This window comes from Atractosteus spatula, chromosome 9 (genome assembly GCF_055471065.1).
Source record: "Atractosteus spatula isolate fAtrSpa1 chromosome 9, fAtrSpa1.hap1, whole genome shotgun sequence".
In the NCBI taxonomy this organism is placed as follows: domain Eukaryota; kingdom Metazoa; phylum Chordata; class Actinopteri; order Semionotiformes; family Lepisosteidae; genus Atractosteus; species Atractosteus spatula.
The window spans coordinates 50026257-50054193 of NC_142714.1; the positions used below are offsets into that span (position 1 = coordinate 50026257).

Sequence of the window (27937 nt, forward strand, 5' to 3'; positions counted from 1 at the left end):
ATTGTGTGGCCCGAATCACACACGCACAGATGCAGGTACACACAAGGCCCGAAAAACACTTGTGGACACACAAGGCCCTAAGCACACACATAGACCACTTGCACGCAAGGCCCGAAGCACACACATAGACCACTTGCACGCAAGGCCCGAAGCACACACGCACAGATGCACACGCATACAAAGCCCAAAACACACATGTGCGCACGCACGGAAGGCCCAAAACACACACGCGTGCACTGCGTGGCCCGAAACACACACGCACAGATGCAGGTACACACAAGGCCCGAAACACAAGTGTGGACACACACTGCCCTAAGCACACACAGACCACATGCACGCAAGGGCCGAAACACGTGTATGCAGGATTCAAAATACACATGCAGGGTCCAAATCACTCCACAGCAACACAGATATGCTTCTGAGCATTTATCACCAGTGTTTAGTACATGTTGCTGAAGGCTTTAAAAAGCAGGGGCTATTTTCCACACAAAGGTTATGAATGCACACCACACAGGGTACCTGAAGAGAACTACTTTCCCCAATGAAAAACCAACAAAAGAAAGCAGCTGTGCCAATTTGCTACCAGACTGTAGCTCGGTGAAGCATTAAAGAAGATTTGCCACAAAAATAAAGTCATGTAAGTAACGAAATTGGACTGTCTTGAGTTTACAGTACAACCACCACAAGGTGTTTTCTCAGGCCCACTGCAATGTCAGGAGCACACTGTCCCAATGGATGCTCGTTCAGAACTGAAAAAAAATGCATCAGTGCCCAGGGGAAGTATTAACCAAGATCAAGTGATGTAAGCTCTTTACACATCCCAAAAGTGGTTCAGGCAAAAACAGCACCCTGGTGAGCCACCTGCTGCCAGGAAGAGACGAGTGCTGTCCCATGATGGGGACACGTACCGTACCCTTCCATACCAAGTGCAATGTTATTTCAAAGCCACCACGAGGCTGAGAAACACTCTTCTTCATTTTTGAAAGAAGGATTTTTTTGAAAGAAGGATTTTTTTTTAGATAATTTTGTTTTGGATCACATGCGCATAAATAGAAAAAGGACAAAAAATGACAAAAAGGTTAAGAAAAATAAAGGAAAAAGGAAAAAAAAGATGGATTCCAGAGAGACAGCAATGTAAGAGAGGCTATTTAATTTATTACAGAATCAATTAATAATGCATTGAATTCCGAGATCATTTTTTGCATGCAAGTACTGACACAGTATCTTTTTTTAATATTGCTAAGTTACATTTTAGATGTTTTATTTTAACTATATGCTTTTAATTGCTTTATCTGCTGTGACCCCCCACCAACAGATGGAAGATGGATGTCTATGCGGTGCCTGGAGCATCAGCGCACACAGAACGAACTGCAGTGAAAAGACAAGTCTGCAGCGAGACAGGGGCGTGTGAGAGTGAGAAACACATGTGCGCAGCCTGGAGCCTCACACTGTGAAAAGGGTGACGGCTGGGAGTGACAGCGATAATTGCTGAGAGAGGAAGAGCGAACAGGATGGAATGGCGCGGGAGAGCAGGGCCAGAGAGAGGGGGAGGAGGACAGTGTGGAATACCTCCAGCTTGTCAGTGCGCAGGTGCTTCTGTCCGGCCGTGCTGCCCCCCACGGTGACCGTGGGGCTCCCCGAGACCAGCACGGGAGTGTTGGGCAGCAGCTCGGGCATCAGGCCCATCCCAGGGCTCATATGGCTCAGGTACGGGCTGAAGGCCATGCTGGGGCTGGTGGCCAGGGAGGGTGTCACAGCAAACGTGGTCTGCAAAAGAACAAAAAAAAAAAAACAACAGGCAGTGAGCCAGATGGAAAGAGCCACAGAATGTCTGAGCTGCGTAGTTTACATCCAACATACAGTCTGTAGCCTTTGCTAAAAACAGAAGGAACACTCTTATTGTGATCACTTTTGGCTAGCATTCATCCAGTCTCTGCACAAAGGATGATGCAGTGGCTACAAGCCTTAAAAAAAGAAAGCAACAAGCACAGGGGTTTACCATCCAACCTTTATTTGCAGCCTCTTACTCAGGGTTAGTTAAGCAACCCGGCAACCTGGAGCCCATCCCAGGATACAGGGCACAAGGCCGGACAACACCCTGGGGGGGACAGTAGCCCAACGCAGGACAAGCTTACACACAGGGGCACAATTAGAGAGACTGTTCAAGCTGGCAGGGATGTCTCGGAGACCTTTGGGAAAAGGGAGAACCCAGAGAAAGCCCATGTGAACGCTAGCATAACAAGCAAACTCCACACAGAATACACTTCCACACCTTCAAAGCCAAGAGAGAGCTGTGGAGCAGCGGTGTGGACCTGCCGGGGAAAATCTCTAGAGGGTGAGCCACAGTGAACAGGGCCTCTCCTGCACCACTATCTCCTTGATATAATGAATCAAATAGTTGTTACAGAAGCCAGTTAACCCACCCGAATGTTTTTGGACTATGGGAGGAAACTGGAGAACTTGGAGGAAACACAAACACACAAGAGAAACAGAACATACAAACTCCACAAAAAGCACCCCTGGTCTGGAATTGAACCCAGGGCCCCTGTATTGCGTGGCAAACTGCCAACCCCTTTGCCAACGTGCTGCCCCAATGATCCACATGTTGAGTGAAGAAATAATCACGGATTGCAGCTGGCCATAACGAGACAAAGCAAAGAAAGCAGCCTAATGATTCCGTCAAGGACTAATAAGCAGGATACAGTTGCAAGGCACTGTCTGAAGCCTCTCCGTATACACGGGATCAACACACATGTATTTGCATGAATAGCTGTTGCAGGGCGTGTTAGAAAAGTCAAAGCTGACCTTCTTGAGGTCTCAGTCTGGGGCTTCCCACACTGTGGGGCACGGGGTGGTTACGCCAGCTCGCCACTCCCTGGCTGCAGAGGTATCCACCATACCAGCCCAAGAGGCTATGCCATGGATTGCTGGCTACAGCTATACAGGACATACAGTACAGAGCAATTTCCTTTGATCAAAATACTTGCAGAACGGTTAGGCGCCTGCTCAATTAAGAGGGTAAAGCCACCTCTTGTCCCAACAAGACATTCAAGACCACCAACTGTTCCCCTGATTATACGGATGCGGATGCATTTTTTCAGGTGGCGTTAGAGAGAGGCGATAAAGCTTTCGCGTTCGGTCACGGTGATGACACTCGCGGAAGAATGACCGGCTTTCCAGCGCTGCACTGAGCCGGTACCCCAGCTTACTATAGGCTGAAGCTGAGCTCCGGGCAGCATGAACTGCATCTGCTGCGCCAGCATGGCTGCAGCTGTCTTCTGCTGGATGAGGTTGTTGCGCCCGTTGATCTCCAGCTGAGTCTTCAGGTGCGGCGGTGGGTGGAGATACTTGCAGTTCTCTCGTGTGCAGCGACCCTGCAGGAGGAGAATAGGAGCACACCTGTTACACCACTCTGACAGCGGCAGAAACTCAATCAGAGCACTGATGCATCTTCGGTACATTGAGGTCCCTGTGGTTATCAAGCCTAATCCTGGAGGACCCCTGTGTCTTCTGGTTTCTGTTTCAGCTGAGCTCACCCTTCACTGGTCAATTTTTTGTGGGCTCTTTTATTGTTGAACACAGTGTTCGTTCTCGAACATTAGCATCAATCCTAGCAGCCAGCACCTACGTCACCCTGCAACCCACAACCTGGATGAGAGACCTCCTGGGAAAGCCAAAGCTGTTGCTGGAAGAGATGTTAGCGGGACCAGTAGCGGGTGCTCATCCTGTGTTCTGTGTCTGATTAAAAAGGGGCCGTCCCTAAATGTAAAACCCAGGTTGAAACACTGTTCCCCTGTCTGTGGGAATGTACATATGTCCAGAAGTCCCGGTGGGAGGTATGTAAAAAAATATCTTTGATCTTTGTAATACAGTTAGATCCTCATCCCATCTCGTGCATTTTGGGAGTCTTGCCTGTTCAGCTGCCGAACCATAGGGAAGTAGTCCAGCCTGTTCTGATGCTGGCAAGAAAGGCAATCTCCCCCTGGCCGTTACCAATCATGGGAATAATCCCCATCTTTGAACTGGCTTCCTCTCTCTGTTTTCCTCCCCTCTGACAGCTGGTGTGTGGTGAGCATAATGGCCCATTCTGGCTGCCATCACATCCAGGTGAGGGCTGCGCGTTGGTGGTAGTGGAGGGGCGTTCCTATTACCTGTAAACCACTCACTCTATAAGTGTAAGGAATTATTAATTAATCTTGATCTTGATTAATCCAGTTTCTCAGTTTAACACCATTCACCATTCAGGTGTGAAGAATATACGTAACAGAGCGGCTTTTTTCGGAAGAGTTGTCAGACACAGTGTCACTCCCACCTGTGTCTGGACACCATTAATTGGTCACATTTTAAGAGCTGCTTAGGGACTAAAATAAGCCAGCAAACACTTAACAGGCAAGCCAGAGAGAGCAGATGGAGGGAGCCTGTTTCCCTAGTTCCTTATCAACAATACACCTGCAGCAGAGTATTTATGAAATCAAAGAATGATGACTGAGACGCACGCAAGACGTTCTGTGAGCCTCAGTGATTAAGAGTCCAATTGGGATGGAAACCAGAAAACACAGAGACTCCCAGGACCAGGACAGAAAAGCAGGGCTGGCCTGGGAGTGCGCTCTTTGTTGAAGGTGAAAAAGCACTACTGTATGCAGCTGCAGAAAGGAGAAGGGCGGAGAAAAAAAGGGAACACATCGGATTAACCATCTTTCAAAGCCAGCTAGGAGACTTAATTCTGTTTTTAATTTGGCATGCATGGCGGGCAGGACTCACATCCTAACAACAGAACAATTTGCTTACATCTACGTATTCAACAGACTGTGCCAGAGATTGCAGTATGAAGAGCGTGACATTGTCAGGGCAGAGTTAATTTCTATAAATGACAGTTTAAAGATTTAATAGAATATCTGTTAAGTTACCATCAAATGGGTTTTTAAATAATAATTAATAAGGGATCCACGGATATTCAGTAGTGATAATGATGGAGTTAATTTTAGGATTAGGATGAGCATAAGTATGTGTAGGTGCTTTAATAACATTATATCATTATATTAACATGTCATTGACTAAGCCCTTTTTTATACAAATTAACTAAAGCATCACCCATTGCAATACTGTACTGTATGGGACATCTTACACAGCAGTTAGAAGCAGACCCTTACTGGTAATAATCCAGTACTGTAATGCACTGTAAATAAGGGCCTTGTGAGATTAGTACTAGTTTATCGTTTGCAGACATTTCGAAGGTTATTCTTTTAAGAAGAAAATGGGAACACCCCAATAAGAGTGCCGAGCAGAGTCCTCCAATGCACCTAAAACAAAGAAATCGCAAGCTCTCTTTATTCTACCTGCAGAGTTTATTTGGCCTGAGTGGCCAGAAGAATGAGAAATAACGTTCTAGCTTCCATATTGTAAATGGGCCAAGGTTGCATCCAACCGCTTATAAAATGAAAAGAAACCTTCTTTAGCTGAAACTTAATACAAGCTTACGTCCTGCGGCTCCAGCGCTTCTGCGCGGTCTTTTCATTTTAGTGCCGACACCGACGGCATACTTAAAGCACAGCTCACATTTCTAACATTCATAACATGACTTTGACTTTCAAACAGCTCCTAGGTGGGCCCTGTGTCTTCTGGTTTATGATTCAAGGCAGGATGTCTATTAAATAATTAAGTTCAAGCAGGGAGCTGCGTCAGCATGCGTCGGCTGCAAAGGAACAAGTGAAGGTTTAGGTGCGACACCTGAAGAAGGCTCCACAGCCGAAACGCTTCTTTCCTTCTCTTTTCAGCATGGAACACATCTTCACTCGTTCCTATTAAATAATTAGCCTAATTGCCTCGTTAGCCACGTGAAGGATGACAGCTGCCGACTCAAAAACGCTCACTTCATTCAAGCTCTCCAGGTACTGCTGTAAAACACCTCAAGAGTCTGGTCAGAAGTGCTAAAATGCTGCATTTTATTAAACAAGCAACTCAGAGTTTGGGGAGAACAAAAAGCAGAAGGCACTCCTGGACCTTGGAGGAACTGAGTTTGAGACCCCCCCCCACCCCAGTTTATAAATATAACAAAAGGTTTGTCTGAAAACTCCAAAACATGTTTCACAAAATGAAGCTGCTGTTATCTTCTCTGTAGAGAGGAAGTTCAAACAGAAATTGAGCTGCTTTTGTTTTTAGATGAATGCACTTGACTTGAGTGCCAAAGAAAGCAAGTCCTTGAAAAAAAACAATTTAAAAAAAACATGCCTGTTTGATTGTTATGTGTTAAGGCTGTGCCCTTGATCCCTTTGGGAGTCAGTCTAACGACTTATCTTCCACCACAGTGGAAGCCCATGCTTCTTTCTTTCTTCAAAAAAAATCAGACTCTTATTTGAACTCTGAGCCAATAATTAGAAATTTTAATTTTAAACTCCCAGGACTCTTTAAACAGTTTGCGGTTCTAGGGGCTTGCACATAGCACAGTTTTGTATGTCCTCTTCTTCAACAGAATGAGACCAGCTGGGTCTCTCTGTAAGCATAACGTGGTGCATTTTCACTTCTCCAGTCACCCCTGGCAAAGGGTAACAATGGACATGCACAGGTTAAAGCAGGTCTTAACGACAGTCTCTCCTCAAGGAACAGAGCTCAGATCCCGCATTCCAAAGGCACAGGACGAAACTAGTTATGCTGAGATAACCAACCTTCGAAACAGAAAGTGGAGGTGCCGCACTACACCAGTAGGTGGCGCCATTCACTCCGTCCCAGAATTTCCAAACCAGTTGCGCACAATGGTAACAGGGAACACTGTGCTGCAGTGGGGTACCGTCCTTCAGATGAGGCATTAAACCGAGGTCCTGGCTATTCTGTCGCTCAAGATCTCATGGCGCTGTTCACAAGAGCAGGGGTGTTAATTAGCCGGTGTCCTGGCTAATTTCCAGTCTAGACTTTGCACAGTCTGGCAACCCTAAAGCTCCCCCTTAATTCAACCGGCGAGAAAGATTCTCACTTTTCCACCTGGGAGAAGTGGGGGCTACTGGCATGTGTCACTCGGATGGCACCGCCACCTTCCCCACTGGAAACTGAGGTGGGTCCTCTCTTGTATGTAAAGCACAACGTAACTGGCAAGGAGTTATCTGGTTACCTATCACACTGCTCCTGCGAGCTGCCTTTTGTCAAACAGTCTCACTTGCATCTCATGCAGCATCGCGACCCTTAGAAAGGGTATTTATTAACAGGAGAGTTGGGCTCCCTGTTGTTTCACAGGTCAGGATTGCAGCGCTCCAGTGTCACAGCCTTGGCGATATCCATCTCAGCTTCCAGTTTTTTTTTTTTAACGCGGCTTGCAGCATACCTCAAAGCGAATCTGAAATGTTGTGCTGGGTTTCAAGAGGTTATCTGGAAATCCAGACACCCAAGACCCCAATTGCCACCGCCCAGCCTTATAAAATAATTCCTTAAGTCCTTCAAATACTTTAATTCTAATTTTTGGCTCACTTTTGAAATTATCTTTCAACGTATCCTTACTACCACCATATGCCCTCACTTTGCTTGAACATAATCTGTTCCATTCAAATCGAGCAAGGAATGAGTTGAACTGCCAAATACTAAATCACACTAAATCTCAACAGGATCGCGCCAGATCATTTATACAAATCAACCAGCAGTTTGTTAACCAGCAAACAGAAACCACCACTGTAGGCCATCAGCTACAACAACACAATCTATTTCACCTCACAGTGACCCTACTGACAGAGGGTACATTATATACATTATATATAGCACATTCTACACAGTACTAAGTACTGACAAAAAAAAAATAAGTTTGAAATTTTGTAATCTATGTGGATCAACTCCCTGGGGCACTGACAAATGAAGCACTAGATCTGATACAGCAGCTGTCAGACAATGAATTTGAAGACTAAAAAAAAAAAAAATTTCAGGCATTCAAAACAATTGTGCCAGGACTATTTAAAAGGGCTTGTTTTCCTCAAACAAACTATTTTTTATTTTACTGTTTTGATTTACTCAGCTTTCCAGGTCGCAGTTTCAGAAGAGTGCATTAGGCTATAGCCATGTGGCTTCCCTACCTAATTCACACTAATTCACAAAACAGGTATATTTTCAACATAATAGCTATTACTTGCTGACTTTACGGGGCAGTAACACTGCCAGGTCTGCAGCAGAACGAGGGTGGTCAAGGAGACTGTCACGGTTCACAGGGGAGGACACTGACTCAAATGGGCAGGCTGGGACTCTACCAGCTGCAGCACACTTTTCCAAAGGCTGTACATACCTGCACAAGTCCCGCAGGCCGCACAAAACAGAGGGGCGCTAATTGCAATTGCAATGGCTGTAAAGCACTCTCCATCATAATACCAGAACGAAATGAGGCTGAACTGGCGATTGATCGATTTCGGCCCACCGGGATTTAGACAATATACGCTCCTTCTACGCAGAGCGGCTTTTTTTTTTTTTTTTTTTAGTGGCCTATGCAGAAGTGCCCAGTTTCAGCTGGAAAATGAAAAAAGAAGCCTCTGCAGGTGCTGATCATCCTCACCGTTCTTGAAAACTGTACCGATTCGGATAATGTGATCCCTGGGCATCACGGTCTCCAACACAACGGCTCAGCCGTCTTCGGCAAACACGCCTCACACTGCGCACGTTGCATCACCCACATATGAGCCCAGGGAACTGTGGCTAATAAACCCGTACTCCCCAAGAGTCTTTACCCTGTGCAGCCTCACCCAGTGCCTCCACAGCCTTTCGTCCAACCATCAGGTATCAAAATCTACGCCGTGCAGAATGCAGTACGGAGTTGAAGGGAGTGGCTCCCTGTCAAGGAAAGGCTAGACGGTATTTGTCAGCGCAGAACAGGCAAGCTAGAAGGCTCTGCCCCTTGGATAAGGAGAGGCAGAGCAGACTCGTGACCTTCAAGGCCAAGAGGACTGGGCCTCGAACCAGGCAACAACAAATCAGAGCCAGGGGTATAAACGAACGGCTCGCAGGGTGGCACTTGAAAACTGTTGCAACAGGCCACATGCAGTTAAGCAATGTAATAATTATAATAATTATAATAATTGCTTACACTTATATAGCGCTTTTCTGGACACTCCACTCAAAGCGCTTTACAGGTAATGGGGCTCCCCTCCACCACCACCAGTGTGCAGCCCCACCTGGGTGATGCGACGGCAGCCATAGTGCGCCAGTACGCTCACCACACACCAGCTCTCAGTGGGGAGGAGAGCAGAGTATTGAAGCCAATTCATAGATTGTACTCCGCTGATGACCCATGGTGCTCAGCCAATATTCCCCAAAGTCCTTGCATGAGGATTTTTGCTTTAGATTCCGTTATTCTACTGTTACACACTACAGCACATCAAAAATGGGTTTACCACACAGGTAAACCACACAGGTAATGCGCTCCTAAAATCTACCAAAAACACAAAAAGAAAAAAACATGGAAATGAATAAGCCAACAAAAAGATGTTAAACAAGCAAAAAAAAAAAAAAAGAAAGTCTTGACAAAAAACGACAGCCTGGCTGCAACGGGAAGAAAAAGTATCCTAGTAATTCCCAACTTTAAGAATAACTCGTCCGAGGAAAAATTAAGGTAAAGGACGAAATTTTGAAACCGTTCCAACTCCTCGCCGACACTTTTATTTTCCAATGCCGAAAGAAATTAAAAGCAGTCAGTCATGTCAAGTACCGCAGATTAGGTCAGGGATCTCCTCCTGGTAGCCATGGAAACGCAAGAGCTACAAGAGGATTTCATGTGTCGTCCTCAGCTGCTGAAAGCAATATCAGATTGCGCGAGAGACGGAAAGTGAATAAAGACTTCAACCCATACACAAACCCACCCGGAGTAATTATACATCACAGGAAAGCAAGGCTAAGCACACATACTGTACACACACCCAACTCTGCGCTGAGCGGACCCTGCCTGTGGGGAAAGCACGCTTCGAAACCACTCTGCCAGATACCTTCATGGGGGGATTCACTCTTTTTAGTCAATGCATCTAAAACTCGATTAGAAAAAACTACATTGGACATTTCACTAATTAAACCACCCCCCCCCACACACAAATTTCTATCCTGCAAAATTAGAGATGCAATAAGGGCATCACTGACACCTGAGGAGGTTTTTGTACTTAAATGAAATTAAGCTGCTGCGTTCAATGTCAGAAGTGTGGTTCATGGACTTAACTCTCCACAGCATTAAAATTCAAGTTATAATGACTTCACAGTTTAAAAAAAAAAAAGAAGTTTTAAGCCCCGAAAAGACAGCAACAGGCTTTTGGGCCTCGATGCATCGAGGCCCCTTCTAGATCAGATCACTTCAACGGCATTGAAGATGTAACGCGTTACTACAATATAAGCATCTAATCATAAATATGTGTCAAAATCATCTACAGCCTTAACAAAATAATGCAGTTTTAATGGCACAAAGGTTTTTGGTGAAGTATTACATCATGCAATAATTTCCCCCGCACTCGAGTAAATAACTGCTAGTGTGTAGGTGTCTCAGAAACATCTCTGGAGTACAATATATCTGGCACAGTCCCCAAGCCAATCACAGTAAGAAATCAGACTATGCATTGTAAATGCAGCGTCTGACAGCTGTAGAATCAGATGTATTGTACTGAACCACTACAGCCTGCCACGACTGTAGTGTGCCTTAGTACCAATGCCTTCAGAACTGCAAAACGTGCTTATATAGAAAAGTTCAGAGCATCTGAACAAATCTCCATGTCTTCCTCTGCCTCATCAGCAGTGAACTATAAATAATTAAGTCCCCAACCACAATAATGGATTCAGCCCTGTCAAATCCAGGCTCACTGCAGATCTCGCCTGTCTGAAAGCTTCTGTCTACCGAGTTTCATTAGAATCAATTTCCTGTCATTGCAGCTCCACAAAGAGGGACGTATAATTCATGTTCTTCCCCCTTGCCGAAAGGTTAACTGCCTCCAGCGGCCCTCTTCACGAAGGCGACAGCGACAGACGCCAGCGCGCATCACAGGCCGCGCCAGCAACACCTCCGAAAAAGGACACGTCACCGCTATCGCCCCAAATGCCAATTAGGAGGAGATGGCAAAACAGGCCGCCTGCCTGGGATCAATTTCCTCCCAGTGTTGTACAAGGACGTGCATATATTACCAGGGTAATGAGGAAGGCCTGGCCTGAAAGCTACTGTGACGCCACTAGCTATGCAGATTTCCAACCATTTGTATTTTGCATAGCACCTTCACAGAGGCTGCATATGACCTTATAATCACAATTTATAATCCATTCTGATACTTTTTCCGCATGGCATGCGAACACCGATCAACACCCAACCCTGACGCATGCTATGACTGCTGCTGACGCACGTCTTGGGTATTATGATGAAGTCTTATGTACCTGCCGTGTCTTCCAGGACAATGGTCAGAAATGAGTGCTCTGCTCTCCACATAAGACCAAATTCAAATACAGCCCTGCCAAAAGGAAAAGAAGGAACATCTACAAACATAATGTACAATAGGCTGACATTTCTGAGATTTTGAGATTACCTGTATCACCGTGTCAAACTCAAGACAGTAACACCTGCGTGAAATACAACACAGCTACACAACTGGCTGAGATAAGCAAAAACGAGCAAACCATGAATTGCTTTTTCCTCAGTCGTCTCCATGCTGTTCTTTCCTATTCAGATTATTTGCCAAAAAAGGGCTATAAAGAGACTGGCTACTCTTGACAGACATACACAGCCAGACGGGTAATACCCACTGGCTGTTGCAGACGATTAACAACTCAAGTCACCGCTCTCCAGAGGATGAAGCAGTAGAATCCGGTTGTTTCACAAAAACTGCCAGATAAATTAAAGGCAATACAGAAAAGTAAATGAATACATCCATGCAGCATGACTACCACTGCAGTTAGGATTATTCGTAATGGATAGCTGTTCTGTTATTACCGCAAAAACTGTAAACCTACGCCAACTGAGAAACTACACCTGAGATAGGCAGCCTTGGAGCCGCAGTCCTGCTGATCAGGGTTATAGCTTTGGTTTCATGAGGCACAGGTGCTGCAGTACATGACCATGGGAACCCAAAGCCATCACAAAGTTGTAAAGAGCATTTTCATTTTTAGCACAAAAGGCTTGCGAGCACAGCTTAAAAAAATATTAATAAATTGGGATGAAGCTAGAAGGCCTGTCATTTCGAAGTGCAGGATCTTGAAATGGTGCTTTTACGGTCATTTCCGTCAGCAAAAGGTTTATGAATTCCAGGTGGGAATGGACTAACGAGCTAAGAAATCGGAGGGTTTTTGTTACTTGTCAGGTTTCTATTTCGATTGCCGAAAGCTTGACCTATTCTTCCTCTTGCCGTCGCTCTTAATAGACGCCATCCATCCGTTATCAGAACACTCTGGGAAGGCCAGTAACAAGATGGAGCCGACGCTGGAAGCAGAGGGCACACGGAACGGTGAATGGACCGACGAAACTTTATGGACGCAGCAAAAACCTACGCATGAACACGGAGAGAGCACACAGCATAAAGACACAGACCACCAGAAAACTAATCATTTATTACCAACGTGACAGCTGGTTCGCAGAGACAGTAGATCCCTTGTCTCTTTCTGGAGACGAGCAGACACATGTTCTGCCTGGTGCTAAAGCCAAGTGTTTCACAATAGCATTCATCTCGCAATACAGAAGGGGGCTGGAGCTCCACGTAGGAAGTCCACGTACACCAAGGGCACTCGTGTCCTTTTCCGTTCATGCCGCAGGTTTCAGCAGCCAGGCCGGTACACCACACAAAACAAGGTGGTCCCTTCGCCAGTTCCTCTTAAAGAACCATGACCTTCTTTTAATCTCCCCCCTTGGAGATGCGTAGATTCATAACAGCCCATCTTCTCATGAATATAAGCCTATGCTCACCGGGAGAAGGGAAAAGGCAAAAAGACAGCATATAGCCCGACTGGCAATAAACATTGGGGCCTTAACTTAAGAGCAGTGATACCTGCCAGAATATTATTTAAGAATGAAAAAAAACTGCTAGACCAATACATTAACTCAAGCAGTTTAGTTTAGACAATAAAGGGCTTTTTTCTTTTACTGTTACGGGTATTATTCATTCAGACGGTGACGCCGGAGAAGATGAGGATGGGGAAGAGTGCAAACTGTGAGATGCAGAGTCATCACTGACATCACTGGGCACGATGTGATTCAGCGGTTTGCAGCTCCCGGGCCTCGTGGGACGGCTAACAGCCTGGCTTTGTATTTCAGCCTGTCCACGCAGACTTGAAGTAAGTCTGCGGCGCTGTCAAGTGCAACAGAAAAAAAAGGGGGTCTGGGCTTCAAGAGGGCACCCTGCATGCACTGCAGGACGAGACTTCTCAACCGGTGCGATCCGAAGCCGACCCCGATTTCCTGTGACCCACAACAGCCATGCCTCACCTGGCTCAACAAGCACCCCCTTAGCAAACCTCCCTGCGTGTGCGAAGTCTTAAAAGCTCAATGCCTGAAATGGCAAAAGTTGGCAAGTTACCCTGCCAGATCACTACACGGATTAAAAAAAGAAAGAGAACACGGTCAAGAAACAAAATGACAGCATGGAACTCTTGTGATACATTTACATACATGCCGATTGCAGTTCACATTTTTCTAAAGGACACAGTCTTTATTATTCTGAAGCGCGTGAGGCGAAGGAGGACAGAGCCTCCGCACTGCTGCTCTCCCACCTGGCTGCCCAGGCGCGTCAGGAGTCACCGTGGTGGACGCAGGGAGGAACGCAGCCGTCCAGAAGGATGTGGCTGAAGGGCAGGGTGCGTGTGTGTGTGTGTGTGTGTGTGTGTGCGTGCACACGCGCGTCTGTGCGTGCGTTTGCAGAACCGAGAGGCGCAGGGCGCAGAGACGGGCTCCTCTTACCTTGAGCGAGTCGAAGCAGGCGATGACTCGCCCGTTCTCCACGTGGCAGCTCCGCGACGGGTGGGCGAATTTGCACTCGGCGTCCGAGCGGGAGCAGGTGCCCCTCTGAAATTCCCGGCAAACTTCCAGCGTCAGCCATTTTGTGTCACGGCCCATGGCTACATTCACAGCCATAGTACGGGACTGCAGTCGCAGGCGCTGCCCCAAGAGCAGGGAGGGGACCGAATCGATGAGCCCCCCTCTCGACAAGCCAGGAAAGCCAAAAATACTGTCAGGTTAAAAAAAAAAAAAAAACAGCAAAGTCTTTCAGAAGAAATGACCTGTTGCCTGTGTTCACACTTTGGTTAAAAAAATATATAGATTGTTCCTCTTCTGAAATGCGTGCTGTATCCCAGTTCTACTGGTCACAGATAAAATCTCCCGAGAGGATTAAAACGCAGAGCCCAGCTCTTTCGAAAAAGTGCATCCGGGGAAAGTTACGGCAGAGTCACTCCCACATGCTCTGTGGAGGAGCTGGGGTGGTTCTGGGATCAAGGCCCCCCCCTCCCCACCTTGATAACCCTGGTGACAGAGAGGGAAAGAACAAGGAGGGTTAATAAAACCCCCGGCTTCCCTGTCCCAGCAGTGCGGTCTTCCTCCTCGTGTCTGTGTGCCCGACTGGCTGGCCGGAGGACTGTCTGGGGCCCGGACGACCAGGAGTCTCTCCGAATCTCCTCTAGATCTTTTTTTACTGTCTTCCAGTTGGTTTTTTTTTTTAACCCACAAAAACTCCCTTAGCGGAATCGCGTCCAAAAACACCGAAACCAAAAATAAATCCCAGAAAAAGCAGGGCTGGCGTGCTGGAGAGGAGTGGGGTGGGGGGTTGTCGGGAGTGGTTAAAGGTTGGGAATAGGGAGTGCTACGACAACAGCCAAAAACAACTTTGTTCTCCTTCCCGGTAGGAGAATCGGGGGGGAAAAAATATATATTTATATTTTTTTAAATGATCAATAACAACAGCAAAAAAAAAAAGAGATGAGGCAGTCCCGTAAGAATTATTATTTTTTAAAAAGTCTTCCAACGCTGGATTCTGGATTCTGCAGAAGGAGGAGAATAGAAGCCAGAGGGAGAAGGGATGACTTCTCTGTCTGGCCGAGAAGATGGTTGCAAAACGAGGCCAAATTCTCCAACTGAACACAAACACACAGAGGGGGAAAAAAAAGGTACTAAAAATTGGAAGGCCAGGAGAGACGGGAGAGCTGTATGGCGCAGGCAGTTGCGACTGTTGCCGTTTTTGGAGAAGGCACTTCTTTTTTTTTTTCTTTCTTCTGACTTTCTCTCTTCCGATTTTTCCCTTTTTGTTTTCCCGTCAGCAATCTGTTGTGGAAAGACAACGAATAGTGTAAAAAAAAAAATCAATCAAAACAGGCCCTGGCAGCAGTCAGGTCGTTTCAGGCAACTACGGATCGGCGGCAAAGGTCCACAAAGAAAGATAACATTTTACAGATACAGAGCGACAGAGAGAGAGAGAGAGAGAGAGAGAGAGAGAGAAAGGCAAGAGAAGTAAAAAGATGAAGTGAAGCAGGAGAAAGAGAGAGAGAGAGCAGCAGCAGCAGACGGGCATGCAGGCAGGGAAGTCGGCTTCTCGGTAGTTTGAGCCTCCCTGTAGCACGTCCCTGGAGCAGATGAGGCTGGCTGTGCTGCAGACTACGCTGTAGACCTGTTATCTAAAGTAGAAGCAGGAAAGCCCCCGGTCCAGGCGGCAGTACAGAGCTGGCGGCTCACGGGAGTCTGCAGCCATTGTAGAGGTTTGGGGGGGGGGGGGAAAGAAAGAAGAAAAAGAGAGAAAGGGCATTTCTCCACATGCAGCTGCTGCTGCGCATGGTACGCGTCTGTAGCCAATCAGAAGCTCCATTGCAGAGAGCGTCTGGGCAGAGGGACCAATCAACGGGGTCGTCTCATATCGATCTTTTTTTTTCTCCCTCTGGCAGACACTCTCATTGCTATGCCCGCTGCACGGAAAAAAAATGCGCCTGACGCTTCAGACTTCTCTCTCTCTCTGTGTGTCTCTCTCTCTGGTGCATTAGAGAAATATCTATGCAACTCAGCTTGTAATGGGGCTTCACTGCAGACACTGTGTCATTGAAACGGAGGCGAAGGGATGGGTCGAGTTGTAATACTGCTTTAGCTGATAGTGCCTGGAAGAACTCTTGAATGAGAGTAATACAGCAGTGGAGAGGAGATTCAGAACAAAGTAATATGGGAAGAAGGGAGGAGGGGGGTGACAGAGGAAGGGAATGATTAAGGGAGCCAGACAGTGGGAGACTGGGTGGGGAAAAGGACAGAAGAGGCAGACAGAGAGGATGTCAGAGACACTGGCGAGGGGGGGCTGGGGGGTGGGGGATGGCTGGGGTGGAGATGTTAGCTCAGGTGAGAGCTACTGGAAAGTAGAGGGCAAAATTCATCACCTGTGAAACAACAGCTACCAATTTGTTTTTAAATGTTGGGAGAAAGAAAGGAAAAGATAAACAAGCAAAACATTGCAAAATGCACAATCCAAGGGTATAAACAGGACACGCAAGAAGCAGAGCCGTGCAGGAAGGTGGCATCTGACCCAGACAGATCTGCCCCCAGAGCAGGGAGCAGAGAGATGCACTAGATGCCCCAAGGTAGCACTGCAGTAAAGGGAGGGTGGAATTAGATACAACACCCAGCCCACTTTCAGACACTGAAACAAAGGCATGCACTGGGAGAAGTAAAAAAAAAAAGGAGAAGCAAGAACGACCAGCTTTTTTGGCCCTCCTGATCAATAGAGATCGTCTCATGGGAGCCACAGTGTCATCACCACCGCATCAGACCAGAGACTGGAATTTGAAACACATAGGAATATAATAAATCACTTCAATATGCATGAACAAGAAGGGCCTAAAAGATCTCCATGCAGCTTCCATATAATCCTGACACAACCAGTCTGATCACCACCCCCCTCCCCCAAGTCAGCACTTCTGCTAAACCAGAGCACAACCATGATCTGCAATCTCATCACAGCTATGGGTTTTACAGCCTGACCCCGCAAGATTTGAGATTCGGAGAGTGTGTGTGTGTGTGTGTGTGTGTGTTGTGTGTGGGAGAAAGGCTGAGCATGTGTGTGTGTGGGTGTGAGTTCGTGTCTGTGAGAGACAGAGCGCGTGTAGGTGCATTTGCTTCTGTTCCTGTGTAAACAGCTACAAAAATCTGGATCATGCAAAGCGCAGAGAAAAGGGAGGGGTGATAAACACAAAAGAAAAGAGAAACACAAAGATGTGTTGTTTTTTTTACAAATTACAGAATTTGAAGTCTGAAGATGCGCACTCAACAGCAGAGAAAATGAGCGATTTCCTGCTGAAAACCTATACAAACAGCACTAGTTGCAGTGTTACTAAATCAAATTGTCTATGTTTTGCAGGCTTTTTATTTTTAAATCCAAATAATTTATGCAAAATTGTACTGTATTTGCTTTCACAGGTCCCAAACCATAACCACACATGGATGATTTAATGCTATAATACAGAAGGCAATTTAGTCCTTCTCTCCAGTGGCGTAGAATTAAGGTCTATTTAGATTTAAGGAGAAGGCTGGAAATATTCAACACTCCCTCTGTGCACTACTGAATGTGCCTTTCCAAAAAAGCAGTTTTACTTATGTTAATCTCAAGGTAAGATTAATGCTTCTGACAGAGTTATTGCTAGGCCCACTGATTGGTTGGGACTGGGGAGGACAGAAGCAGTGGGTACCATGGAGACTCCAAAGAAAACCTGGATAACACTGGCTCATAATGATGCCGCTGATGGCTGGTCCTTCACCACTTATAATCATCAGTGTCACCACCCTCTTAACCTCAGCAGAAGGTCAAGCAAGCAAGGCTGGACCCGGTCAGCACCGGGATGAGGGACCTCAAACGAAAAAGCAGACTGTTGCTGTTGCAGGACCAGTAGGTGGCTCTCGCCCCTCAAACAGTTTTCAAACTAATGTGACTGAGGACACAGCACTTTAGGAAGCAGTTTTATTTGCCCTAGCAGACGGCGTATGCTAGTAGCTACTGCCTGCTATGAGGAAGCCTAAAGACAGGGTAACATTTTTTATTCGGTTCTGTGACGGGGAAAGTAGCTTGGTTCAACACTACTGCAAGTTAACCGAATTGGACATTTTTTCTACAAAGTGGCGCTCACCCTCACATTCCAGTCAATAATGCTAATTTACATAAAGTTATATGAATTACAAACATGTTCTAGTGAATACACAAAGAATTATCCGTAACACTCCCAATCTTGAAGAAAATCATAATCATAAATCATCTTTTAATCATAAACAAAAATGAAAGGATATGCACGAACAAAACAAAATATACATGAGAATATCATATCGTAGGAAGTGTACAATCTGACAACATGAACCTCAAACAGAATTTCCAAAATAATGTCCCAGTATGGCAACTTAGGTCCCGACTACCAGGTTATTAGAGATCCCATGTTACCTTTCATAACAGCAGGGTCATTGTACCTGATGTCCTGGCTAAATTCCACTCTGGGCTTGTACAGTTGGATCTACAGGACCTAAAGTCCCCCCTTAATTCAGCTGATGAAGCAATTGCTCACTTCTCCACCTGATCTGCTGTGCAATGGGGCTGCAGGTGTGTAATTCCTGCCAGATGGGGGCCATGCTTCTGCACTGGATGTAGTGGGTCTCCTATAGGAAAGGCAATTCTGGGACACTCTGGGATGAAAACCTCCGGCATAAAACCGCACACCAAAACCCATCCCACCTGCTGGTGCCAAAGAAAGCAAAACGTATTCTAGAACAATACTGCAAAGCGAAGTACTCTTATACCATTGAGCAGCCTCAAATTATAAGCCTGAGAGAATGCACACCTGCTGTGCAAGGTCACCGGATGCGATCTTGGACTCCTGATATGCAGTCCTTGGCAAAGCAGGCGGCGCAGTGCTGCTGACAGTGTCTCTACGGCTCTCAACACAGCCCAGCTCCTGCTTCATTTACAACAGCAACAAGCAGGAGCTATGATGTGGTCGGTCCCTCTGTTCCTAGTTCTTGATTCAGGTGATACCAACCTAGGGATTATGCAACTGGACAGCGCTTCAAAAAGGGGGGGGGGGATAATTACAGTCCTGCAAATCATGCACTCAGTTCCAGGGGATGGGCTAGAAACAGTATTCAGCAACCCATGACTGTTAGCCTAAACTCGAGTACCTGGATCTGCAGGAGAAGTGAAAGCCAGGCTTTCCTGCGGGCTTCTGTCAGAACCCAAGTGATTAAATAAATAAGAAAGGGGAATTTTACACTTAGCTGCCCCTGTTTAATAAACATTAACCACCACACACAAGCTTCTGGATTAGCTCATTTAATTCACTTGTAATGGCGCTAGCGCTTCAATAAATCAGCCTGCGTCTTTCCATCTCCATCCGCGTCTGAACTTTTCGGGTTTCGAAACTGCCTCCTCAGCTGCAGCCCCGGCGATTGACGCCGCACACGAATCTCCCCGGTTTAAAGCGCCTCGCCATTTGTCAGCCCGTGCGAGCATTACAGCGCATTCACGCGCGGCCGAGAGCAAGCAGGAGGAGGGCTGTGATCTATGTATACCTGGAACCCTGGAGAGAGCACGATACAGGATTCCATGGCATTTCCATACTGATTTGCATTAGAATCCCCCCTGCATTCAGGAGACATGACATGCACTGTAGCCGAGTTAACCACTCCTGCATCTCGGGCAAAGAATTCGGGCCCCGGAGGAAGCGCTCTCACTGCACAGGGGCGGGCCAACGCATCACCGCTATCCCCCCCTCCCCAGCCACCCGACACAAAACAAAACCCCTCATAACCCCCCCTGCCCCGCCACCACCACCACCAGTCTCTCTCAGCTGTGCTCCCTTCTGCGTTTCTACATACGGGACCCCTAAAATACAGAGAGCCAGAACAGGCTTTAGCTGCATCAGCAGCAATCCAAGTCTCCGCCACCCACCCACCTCCCCCCTCCCCTCCAGCGCCAGGAGTCAAAAGTTCCTTGTAAATAATGTCAAGGCAGGCCAGGATCCATTGCAGTGTGTGAGCTGAGGCTAAATGCCTACGGCTTCCAGCCTGGCTCAGCACAAGACTGGCACGTAGGCGCTATCACTCCTATGTGAGAAAGGGGCAGACTGTGGGTTTTTTTTTTTAACTCAGCATGATATTTAGAGCTAGGCGTTTCAATCACCTGTGCTGGTATAGAAACACTGTCCGTTTCTGCACTGAGCCCTCTGGAACCCGGTTGGAGCCAAAGCAAAACAATAAACTAATAAAGTAATGAAGGTCTGGAAAAAAAAGAACTTATGCATCACCTATCATCAAGAGGTGAACTGCCCCCTTTTTTACAAAAAAAACAGGAACTGCGTATAAAACTGATCTGAAAAAACTGATAAAACTGAGAAGTTTGAGTCCCACTTCTAAAAAATACCCCAGTACAGCATACCACCAGTGAAAAGAAACAACTTGTTTCCTGCAGTACCTATCAACGACAGTGCTGTAAAGTCTACGGCCCAGACAGACGGGGAGCAGACCCGACGCAGACCCAGACACGTGGCCGCGGAGGCAGCCGGAGCACGGCGTGAACATGTGTGCGCTCGGAGAACAGGCTCCTTGCAGTACACATTTCCAGCTGTCAGGAGGAATAAGGCCTGTCAGCCATCTCCGCTCCCGCAGTGGCAGCGCACTGCTGCAGGAGAGAAGTGGGTCACCCCCGCCGCCACGCGCAGTCTGGCGCTCGGCTCCCCGGGCTGCGGCAGTGACCCAGACCTGCAGCGTCCGACAGCCCTCCGCAGCCCTCGCTCTCTCTCCCCCTCCCTCCCGTTCGCCCCGTCCGCGCGCTGGCAAGGCAAACAAAGGGCACGCAGAGGTGGAGACGTGCTTCCAGACACCCCCCCGGTCCTGGCTCCGGGAGGCCAGCCTGGAGCTGCCGGCGGCTGCAGGCCCCCACCGAGGACAGGACCGCGGGATGAGCACCAGGACAGTGGATTTCCTCTGTGTGTGGGGGGGGGGGGGGGTCACCGACACACCACACACATGCGCCTGAGGAATACTGGTCCCCCAGTCCAGGGAAGAGCCGCACAACACAAACACATCAAGGACTTCGGGGAGCACGCACACCCGGGGCAAGAAAGTGAAAGTAATCACCACACGGCCATCTTTAAAACAGAGCACGAAACGCATACTCCTTAATGCATCTGCAAGGAAACCCACACAATATTCAGGCAAGTCAATAAGAAAGTAGACAGAAATATACATATACGGTATATATTAAGGACGCCCTTTTCTTCCAGAATCACAAGGTCAGCTTATCACCCCTTCTGTCTATACATAGAATTACACACCTCTGGCCTCCTTCTGTTAAGCAATAAATTTGATTAGAAAACGGCCTTGCAGCTGTTAATGCGCATCTTGGTTAACCAAAGAAAACTTTTCTCTGGGACGCCCTGCAGTGCATCATACTGCAGGGATAACCAAGCTCTGGGCCCTCAGTCCTCTCCGGGGCCTTATTTTCCTAACCGGATGAACTGTCCACTTAAGCGGCCTAAAGTCTCCGCCGTTTCCAGGCCACTGGCCACTCACGATTTAAAGATGCTAAGAAAACAGAGCTCGGCTCTGGCTCTCTAGTACCTAAAAGAACAGCAGCACCGATAAGAGCAAGCATCCAAGATCATAAAAACAACAATCCAGAAGATCTCCAAAAAAAACAGGACATACTGACGGCCCCAGGTCCTTCCAGAGGGAGACCAGACAAGACTCAGATTGAACCTGCCATCAGCGTACCTGGAACTACTCCTAGAGCAGGGGGCACAACTCCAGCCCCAGGGGGGTGGAGGCAGAAGGTGTCTGGTTTTCTTTCCACCTGGTCCCCTAACTTCCTCATTGAGCTCATTACTGTCCTAACTGGACAAGCTGAAGCCTCACCTTGTTCTTGGGAAGCTGGAGATTTAAAGGGACCTATGAGCCCTGCTGGACAGCGGCCCTTGAGGACTGGAGCTGGGCTGCCCCGTCCTGGGGGGACAGTTAACTGCAGAGGACAGACAGAGGAGTGACCTGCAACCAGACCGGCCGCCACAGGCCGACCCCCGACCCCCGACCCTCGACCCCCGCCTCTGCACAGGAAGAGCGCCATTCAGACAAGCACCTCTGCACCCGGCTCCACCCCACGGCAACTGGTACTTCAGGCCTCAAATGATCTGTGAATCCACAAAGGTCTCAAGGAGGGAGGGAAAATAAAACCATCATCTCTCCTAAAATTTACGTTATATTTTTGGTTGAGCCAAATATATAATTAAAAATGTAGGAATGCACTGAATCCTAAATGTTGTATGGTATGAATCATATCCTGACACAGGACATGAAGCACCGTATGGCAGCTTTCAACTGTGCCCGCAAACAAGTTACAGAAATGCAAATAATAAGGATTTAGATCCTATTTAGCATTTCAATTCCCACGGGAGCAAATGAAAATGCACCCCCCCCCACCCGTCACGAAGGTGTGCACAGTGCACAGTTGCTATGTACCGAAAAACCCTCATGCAGTTTGGTTGAGAGTTACAGAGTTTTGCCTTCCACTGCTGTATATAGATGGTGCTCACAGATAACGGGCTATTTATAAATACAGATATGTTTGACTTGCCCTCCTGTTTAAAGATTAACAGAAGGAGAAGTCTAATGATTCTAGAACATTCAGACAAACACGTCAGGCCCCCCCACCCCACCACCCCACCCCCAACCCCCACCCACCGCTCTCTCCAGGCCAATCAAGAGGCAGCTGGACTCCGGGCAGGAAGTGAGACTGAGACACCCCGCTCTGGCCTCACTGTAAATTAAGTCGGAGTGAAATCCCCTACTGACCAGCACTTCCTGACTAGTGCTTATTATTCTAACACGCCGCAGCGAAGATCGAGCTCTACGCCCTCGGCCAAAGCCAGCCCTGGCAAAAACCGTTGCCCGCCACTTTTCCACGCCGCGACCAAAATGGCGATCACAGCAACGCAGGTGACCCACTTGCTGGCCTTGTCAGCTGGCCTCACCAACAGGACCTTTTCGGCAGGACGAGTACTGTAACGAAGAGGAAATGTCACTTTGCTCTGCATGCAGACAGAGGGTACTAGAGGAGCTGCCAGACTTTAAATCCAGGTGTTGAAAGCCTGTTTGCCATACGCACCCAAAACAAAAATCCCACGCCGCAGCGCTCGCGCTGTGCAACCTCACTTGTACCATGGTGCCGTGGCCTTCATCCAACATGAAGACCCTTGGACAAAACGGGTGAGCTAGGTGCCAGGAGGCTCCAGGTTTGAGAATAAACGTTGCACAGTCCCACCACGTGTTACCCTGATCAATTTACTTCCCTGCTTCGTGCTCTGGCCTTCGAAAGATATTTAAAACTCAGGTCACTGACAGACTGACAGACTGACAGAGACTGCAAGCTATCTGCTAAATGACAAATGGTCGCTGGAGGAGCAGTTTGTATTGTTAGTAGGCAAAGGTGTATAACCAGTTTAGCACTAGAGACTAGAGTTTCTACAGCTCATTTTAATGTTGAGCTCCACTGAGAGAGCAGCTGTAACAGAAGGGGAAGAATACGATTAACAAAACCCGTTTCAGTTCCCCAATCAACAGCGCAAAAGAGGACTACAGCACTTCTGTAGAAGTAAGAAAATCACTAGCAAAGTGGTAACACTGGGCCATGAAGTCAAAACTGTAAGGTGCAGTGTACAGCAGTAAGGGCACAAGCAAGCTCTCTGGCGTTTGCTGAAATGAACAAAAAAAGCTGACAAGCCTTTTGCTCGACTGGGCGTTATAATAATAGGTTCATTCTCAGAGGCGGAAGAACTCTTAAAAGGGATACTTGAAATCACAACCGCAAGATTAGGCAGAAGGCAATCTTCTTTTTGTAAATCTCACCTCGAAGAATACAAACGTAACTTAACTAATTTTCTAGGTCACCTAACCTTTGAATATTTTCTTATAAGTCAAAGACGTCTGAAGCTTTGTACAAATATTGATTTTAATTGTTTCTGGGCTGAACCATATTAACAGAAATTGAGCTGACAAATGAACAATTTGGAGGTAAATAAAATATAACAAAACAACAGCTGACTCAAGACAGCATGCTAAATATAGTACTATTTTGACACGCTACGATGATACGAGTGTTTCTCCCCTTTCGGATAACGAATAATGCCTTCCAAGAACAAACTTCAATACTTCTTCCAAAAAAGAAAAAATTGTATCATGTAAAAACATGTACCTGCACTAAATTTTTAGATGACTGTTTCAGAGCACTGCCTTTTGCAGAAAGCGCCTGACAAAGATGGCTTCTTTCTGCACACCCAGCATATCCCCTACTGGCCTATCCTGGCCATGTTTGAACAAGCCTCTGGGGGCAAGACCAAGAGGTCAGTGCTGAGCTGGTTAACAGCGATTATACACATGGCAAATACAGACATGAACTTATTTAACCTGTTCTCTTGCTGTGTGCCAATACGCAGCCTGCACATGGAAAAAAAAAATATGCAGGATTTTTTTTTTTTAAATGTCACTTGCTCGTTCGGGAGTAGGCCTATTACAACGAGGTACGGAGGAGTTATTTAATCACTCGCAAAATCTGTCTCAAAAAAAGAGCAGACTTCTGACAGAGTCCACAGTGAAACACGATCACAAAGCCAACAGTGAAACAAAGTGGAAGCTGCAGGGAACTATGTTTAAAACCAACAACAGGAGGCACGTGTTTAGACAAAGGGTTGCAGGCGTCTGAAACAAACTATCCAGCCAGGCTGTCAAAGCTGACACCCTTACACTGAAGAAACAGCTGGGTGAGATCGTCAGATCGATGCGCTACGATAAACCAAATGATTTAGGCGACAGAAAGGCCTCCTCTCGTTTGTAAACTCTCACTTACTCTGGATTCACTTTCTCATTACAGGAGCCATGTCAAAGCATCAGTCCCTGTTCATAGACGTAGAATTCTTTTTTATTTTTATAAACAAAGCACCACAAACCACAAGAAAAAAAAATTCAAAAGAGATCTCATACAGTCTGCCACAAGCAGCTACTGCAGCTCTGTAAAAAAAAAAAGGGGAAAGGGGGTGTTTCTGTAATTCATACAGCATTGACCTTACGTCTTAAAAACCAAGTGAGCACAAATACTGTCTCCCTCTTCACAACACTTTCCCATCAATGTGAGAAGTTCCACTCCGTCCCCATCCAGCACATTTCTGGAAATGACTCAGAGTGAGTATGCCTTGAGCACATGAGACCGTGGAAAAAGAAATACAAGCTGAGAAAGAAAGAGGTTCCATGCAGTCCTTTCTCTGCTCTGTGAGGATGTAAATATCACTAGGAAGGTCTACATATTCTCAAAGTCTCTGCAGTCTAATTTCATCTGGGCCTGCCCTACTAAATAAAAAAAAATTAAAAAAACAGCCACACTGACACAATAGTCCCTTCTATTCGCTGAGCACCACAGCAGAACTATTACTGGACGAAAGGGGACTCTTCACTCTAACCCCTTGCATACAGGGAAAATCACACTACCGTTTGTCAATATATTTTACGAATCGATTCAGACCTAAGCGCTCAAGGAAGAAGGACAGAGCAGCACTGAGCTGGGAGAAAGAGCAGGGAAGGTTTGCCACTTAACAGCGCAGGGGAGTGGTGCTTCTGGGGAAAAAAGCTGAGTCTCCCACCATCACACTCTCACTCTGGGCTGGACACCTCTACAGTAGTAGCAATGGCCGCAGCCCCCACTACTAGCCCCCACTCTCTGCTTCTCTCTCTCTCTCTCCCTCACATCCTGCATGATGCTTCCGGTATGTAGCCAAAATATCCTTTTTTAAGGGTCTCGGAGCAACAGAAGGAAAGCACAACAAGGATAAACACTGTGCAATCCAAGAAAAAAAAAAAGCGCTCCCCTTTGTCCGCTTTTTTCAAGGCTGGTCAGTGCACGCGCGCCAGCAGAACTCCCTGGGAGCCACGAGACGGAGCAAACTCTACGCCCGAAACGAGCCCGGAGAAACAGGCGAGCTGTGGCGCACCCACTTCCGCCTACTCCCCGCAGAGTGAGCGGGGAAAGGAAGCATCTTCCCCATGGCCAAACGCATGGCTGAGAACACACCGGCGTCCGACGAGGGAGAGGGGGAAAGGAAGCATGGAAAAGCACAGGGAAAATCCCGAGAAAGAGAGAGATAGGGGTCGGGTGGGGGGGGGCGGAGAGAGAGAGAGAGCTAGGAAAGCCGAGCACAGGACAGTGCGACAGAGAAAGACTGGAATTTCTGTAATCCTTTTACCTCATGCAACTGTCGGTGCCCGTGTCCCATTCATAAGAAGCCACAGACCATGCTGGGATGCAGCAGGAAGGGAGCCCAGAGTAGCAACAGCTGCAGCGCCTCTCTCGTGCTTATTCCCCTATCGCCCAGCTCGAGCTCATCTGCCTGCACACTCAGACGCGCGCAGAAAAAAGCTTCATCCTCTCCCTCCTCGACTGCGGTACTGTGTTTTACACCTACCGTGTGCGTGGAAAAATTCAAAAGAGAAAGCACACACGCGCGCGCGCGCGCACGCACGCACATACACAGACACGCGCGCGCACGCACGCTCACGTTCAGAAGTTTTCTTTTAAAAAAAAAAATCACAGCCACACCCACTCCGGGGGCTTGCGAAAGGTAATGACTGCTAGTGCCGCCAGCCAGTCATTTGCTCAGATGTGCCGCCAAAATACCGGGCACAGTCTAGGGGGGAAGGCCCGCCTCCCAAACAGGATGACAAGGCTGAGCAGCCAGAAGGTTAGAGGAGGCTTGCTCACTCTCTCTCCGACTCTCTCTCCTTGCTAATGATCACCGCACTGCGCCTGCTCGTCTCTCCCGCTCTCATGCACAGACACCTTCCTTCCAGCACCAGCGCAGGCCCCCACCACGCAGCCCACAGTGCAAAGACGCCTACACACCCTCTCTTTCACTCCCTCGCGCACGCACACACGCACGCACGCACACACACACACACTCAGGATGACACTTTCACTCCCCTCCCACTCAAACAGACTCCATGCCTATACAAACGCCTTTCAAAAAACATCTTAACATGCTGATCATACATGCATGAACAAAAACAAAAACAACAGAAGTTAATCTTCGAAGAAATGTCGTACACACACGAACACCAGCGATTCTCTGCCCTTCCAAGCTGCAAGCTAAACCAACAGGGCCTTACGTTTTGAGGAAGTCACTCTGTCTTTAAACTATGCCCTCCATATTCCATGTGATTTTCCATTTTAGTAAAAAAAACAACAAACCTGTCCTTCCTATTTCATCCAATACACATCCACAAGTTTATGCTGCAATGGATAAAGCATCATACTTATTTCAATCTTTTGTGAAAATTTCACAGTGGAAAATAACTATTGCAAAGCCAGCTCATCCTTCAAGGGTGCAATAGGCTGTGCACAGGAAGTGTTCAAATGCTTAAGATATAAACATGACTGAAAAATATAGCATTAATCAAAAGTAGCACCGTTTTCACAACGTTACAAGGCAGAGAAATACTGTAACCTCAAGGGTAATGTGTTCTTTAGACCACTGCTTGCATGCATTTCTTTTTTCAGGAATCATGCTAAAATCTGCACTCACCTGTGCAGAGTAAAACTAAATGCAACACATTAGATTAATGCAGTAGCACAGAAAGCAGGCAGACGGTTGGCCTCAGGCTTAAGGTGGGTTTACAGTAATCTGGGTCTCACCCGTACTCACGCAGATGTTGAAGGTGACATCCCAATGCAGGGGTTCAGACACAATGACATCTCTTTTGGGGCCTCACCAAAGCCACAACAGATATCACGCAGAGGAAGGGGGATGTGAGGGTGTGTGCCCCAATACTCCAGTCGCACATCTATTTTTTCTTAATTCAGTAAAACAGCGTGCAATATTATTGCAGCACTATCCACCCCCATTTTTTAGTAAAGACATGAAGTGTATTTGTACAGAGTACTGATAATGGGGCTTATTATGCAACACTGCAGCTCCGCAACCATTTGTAGCA

The 27937-nt window shown here is 47.2% G+C and overlaps 1 protein-coding gene across 14 annotated transcripts in view; it reads right to left on the minus strand.

Annotated features, from left to right (window-relative positions):
• mbnl3 (muscleblind-like splicing regulator 3) overlaps positions 1–27937 on the minus strand; it is a 47468-nt gene that overhangs the window by 13485 nt on the left and 6046 nt on the right. For 11 of the 14 annotated variants that reach the window (XM_088925667.1, XM_088925668.1, XM_088925671.1 and 8 more), the window contains exons 2-4: positions 13868–15223; positions 3210–3374; positions 1570–1767 (exon numbers count right to left, since the gene is read on the minus strand). In XM_088925667.1, coding sequence (XP_088781793.1) covers positions 1570–1767; positions 3210–3374; positions 13868–14041 — 537 coding nt within the window. In that variant the 5' untranslated portion in view covers positions 14042–15223. Of the gene's footprint in view, positions 1–1569; positions 1768–3209; positions 3375–13867; positions 15224–26193; positions 26484–27937 lie in introns of those variants that run through there. The other 3 variants (XM_088925670.1, XM_088925660.1, XM_088925665.1) reach the window with 2 other exon arrangements.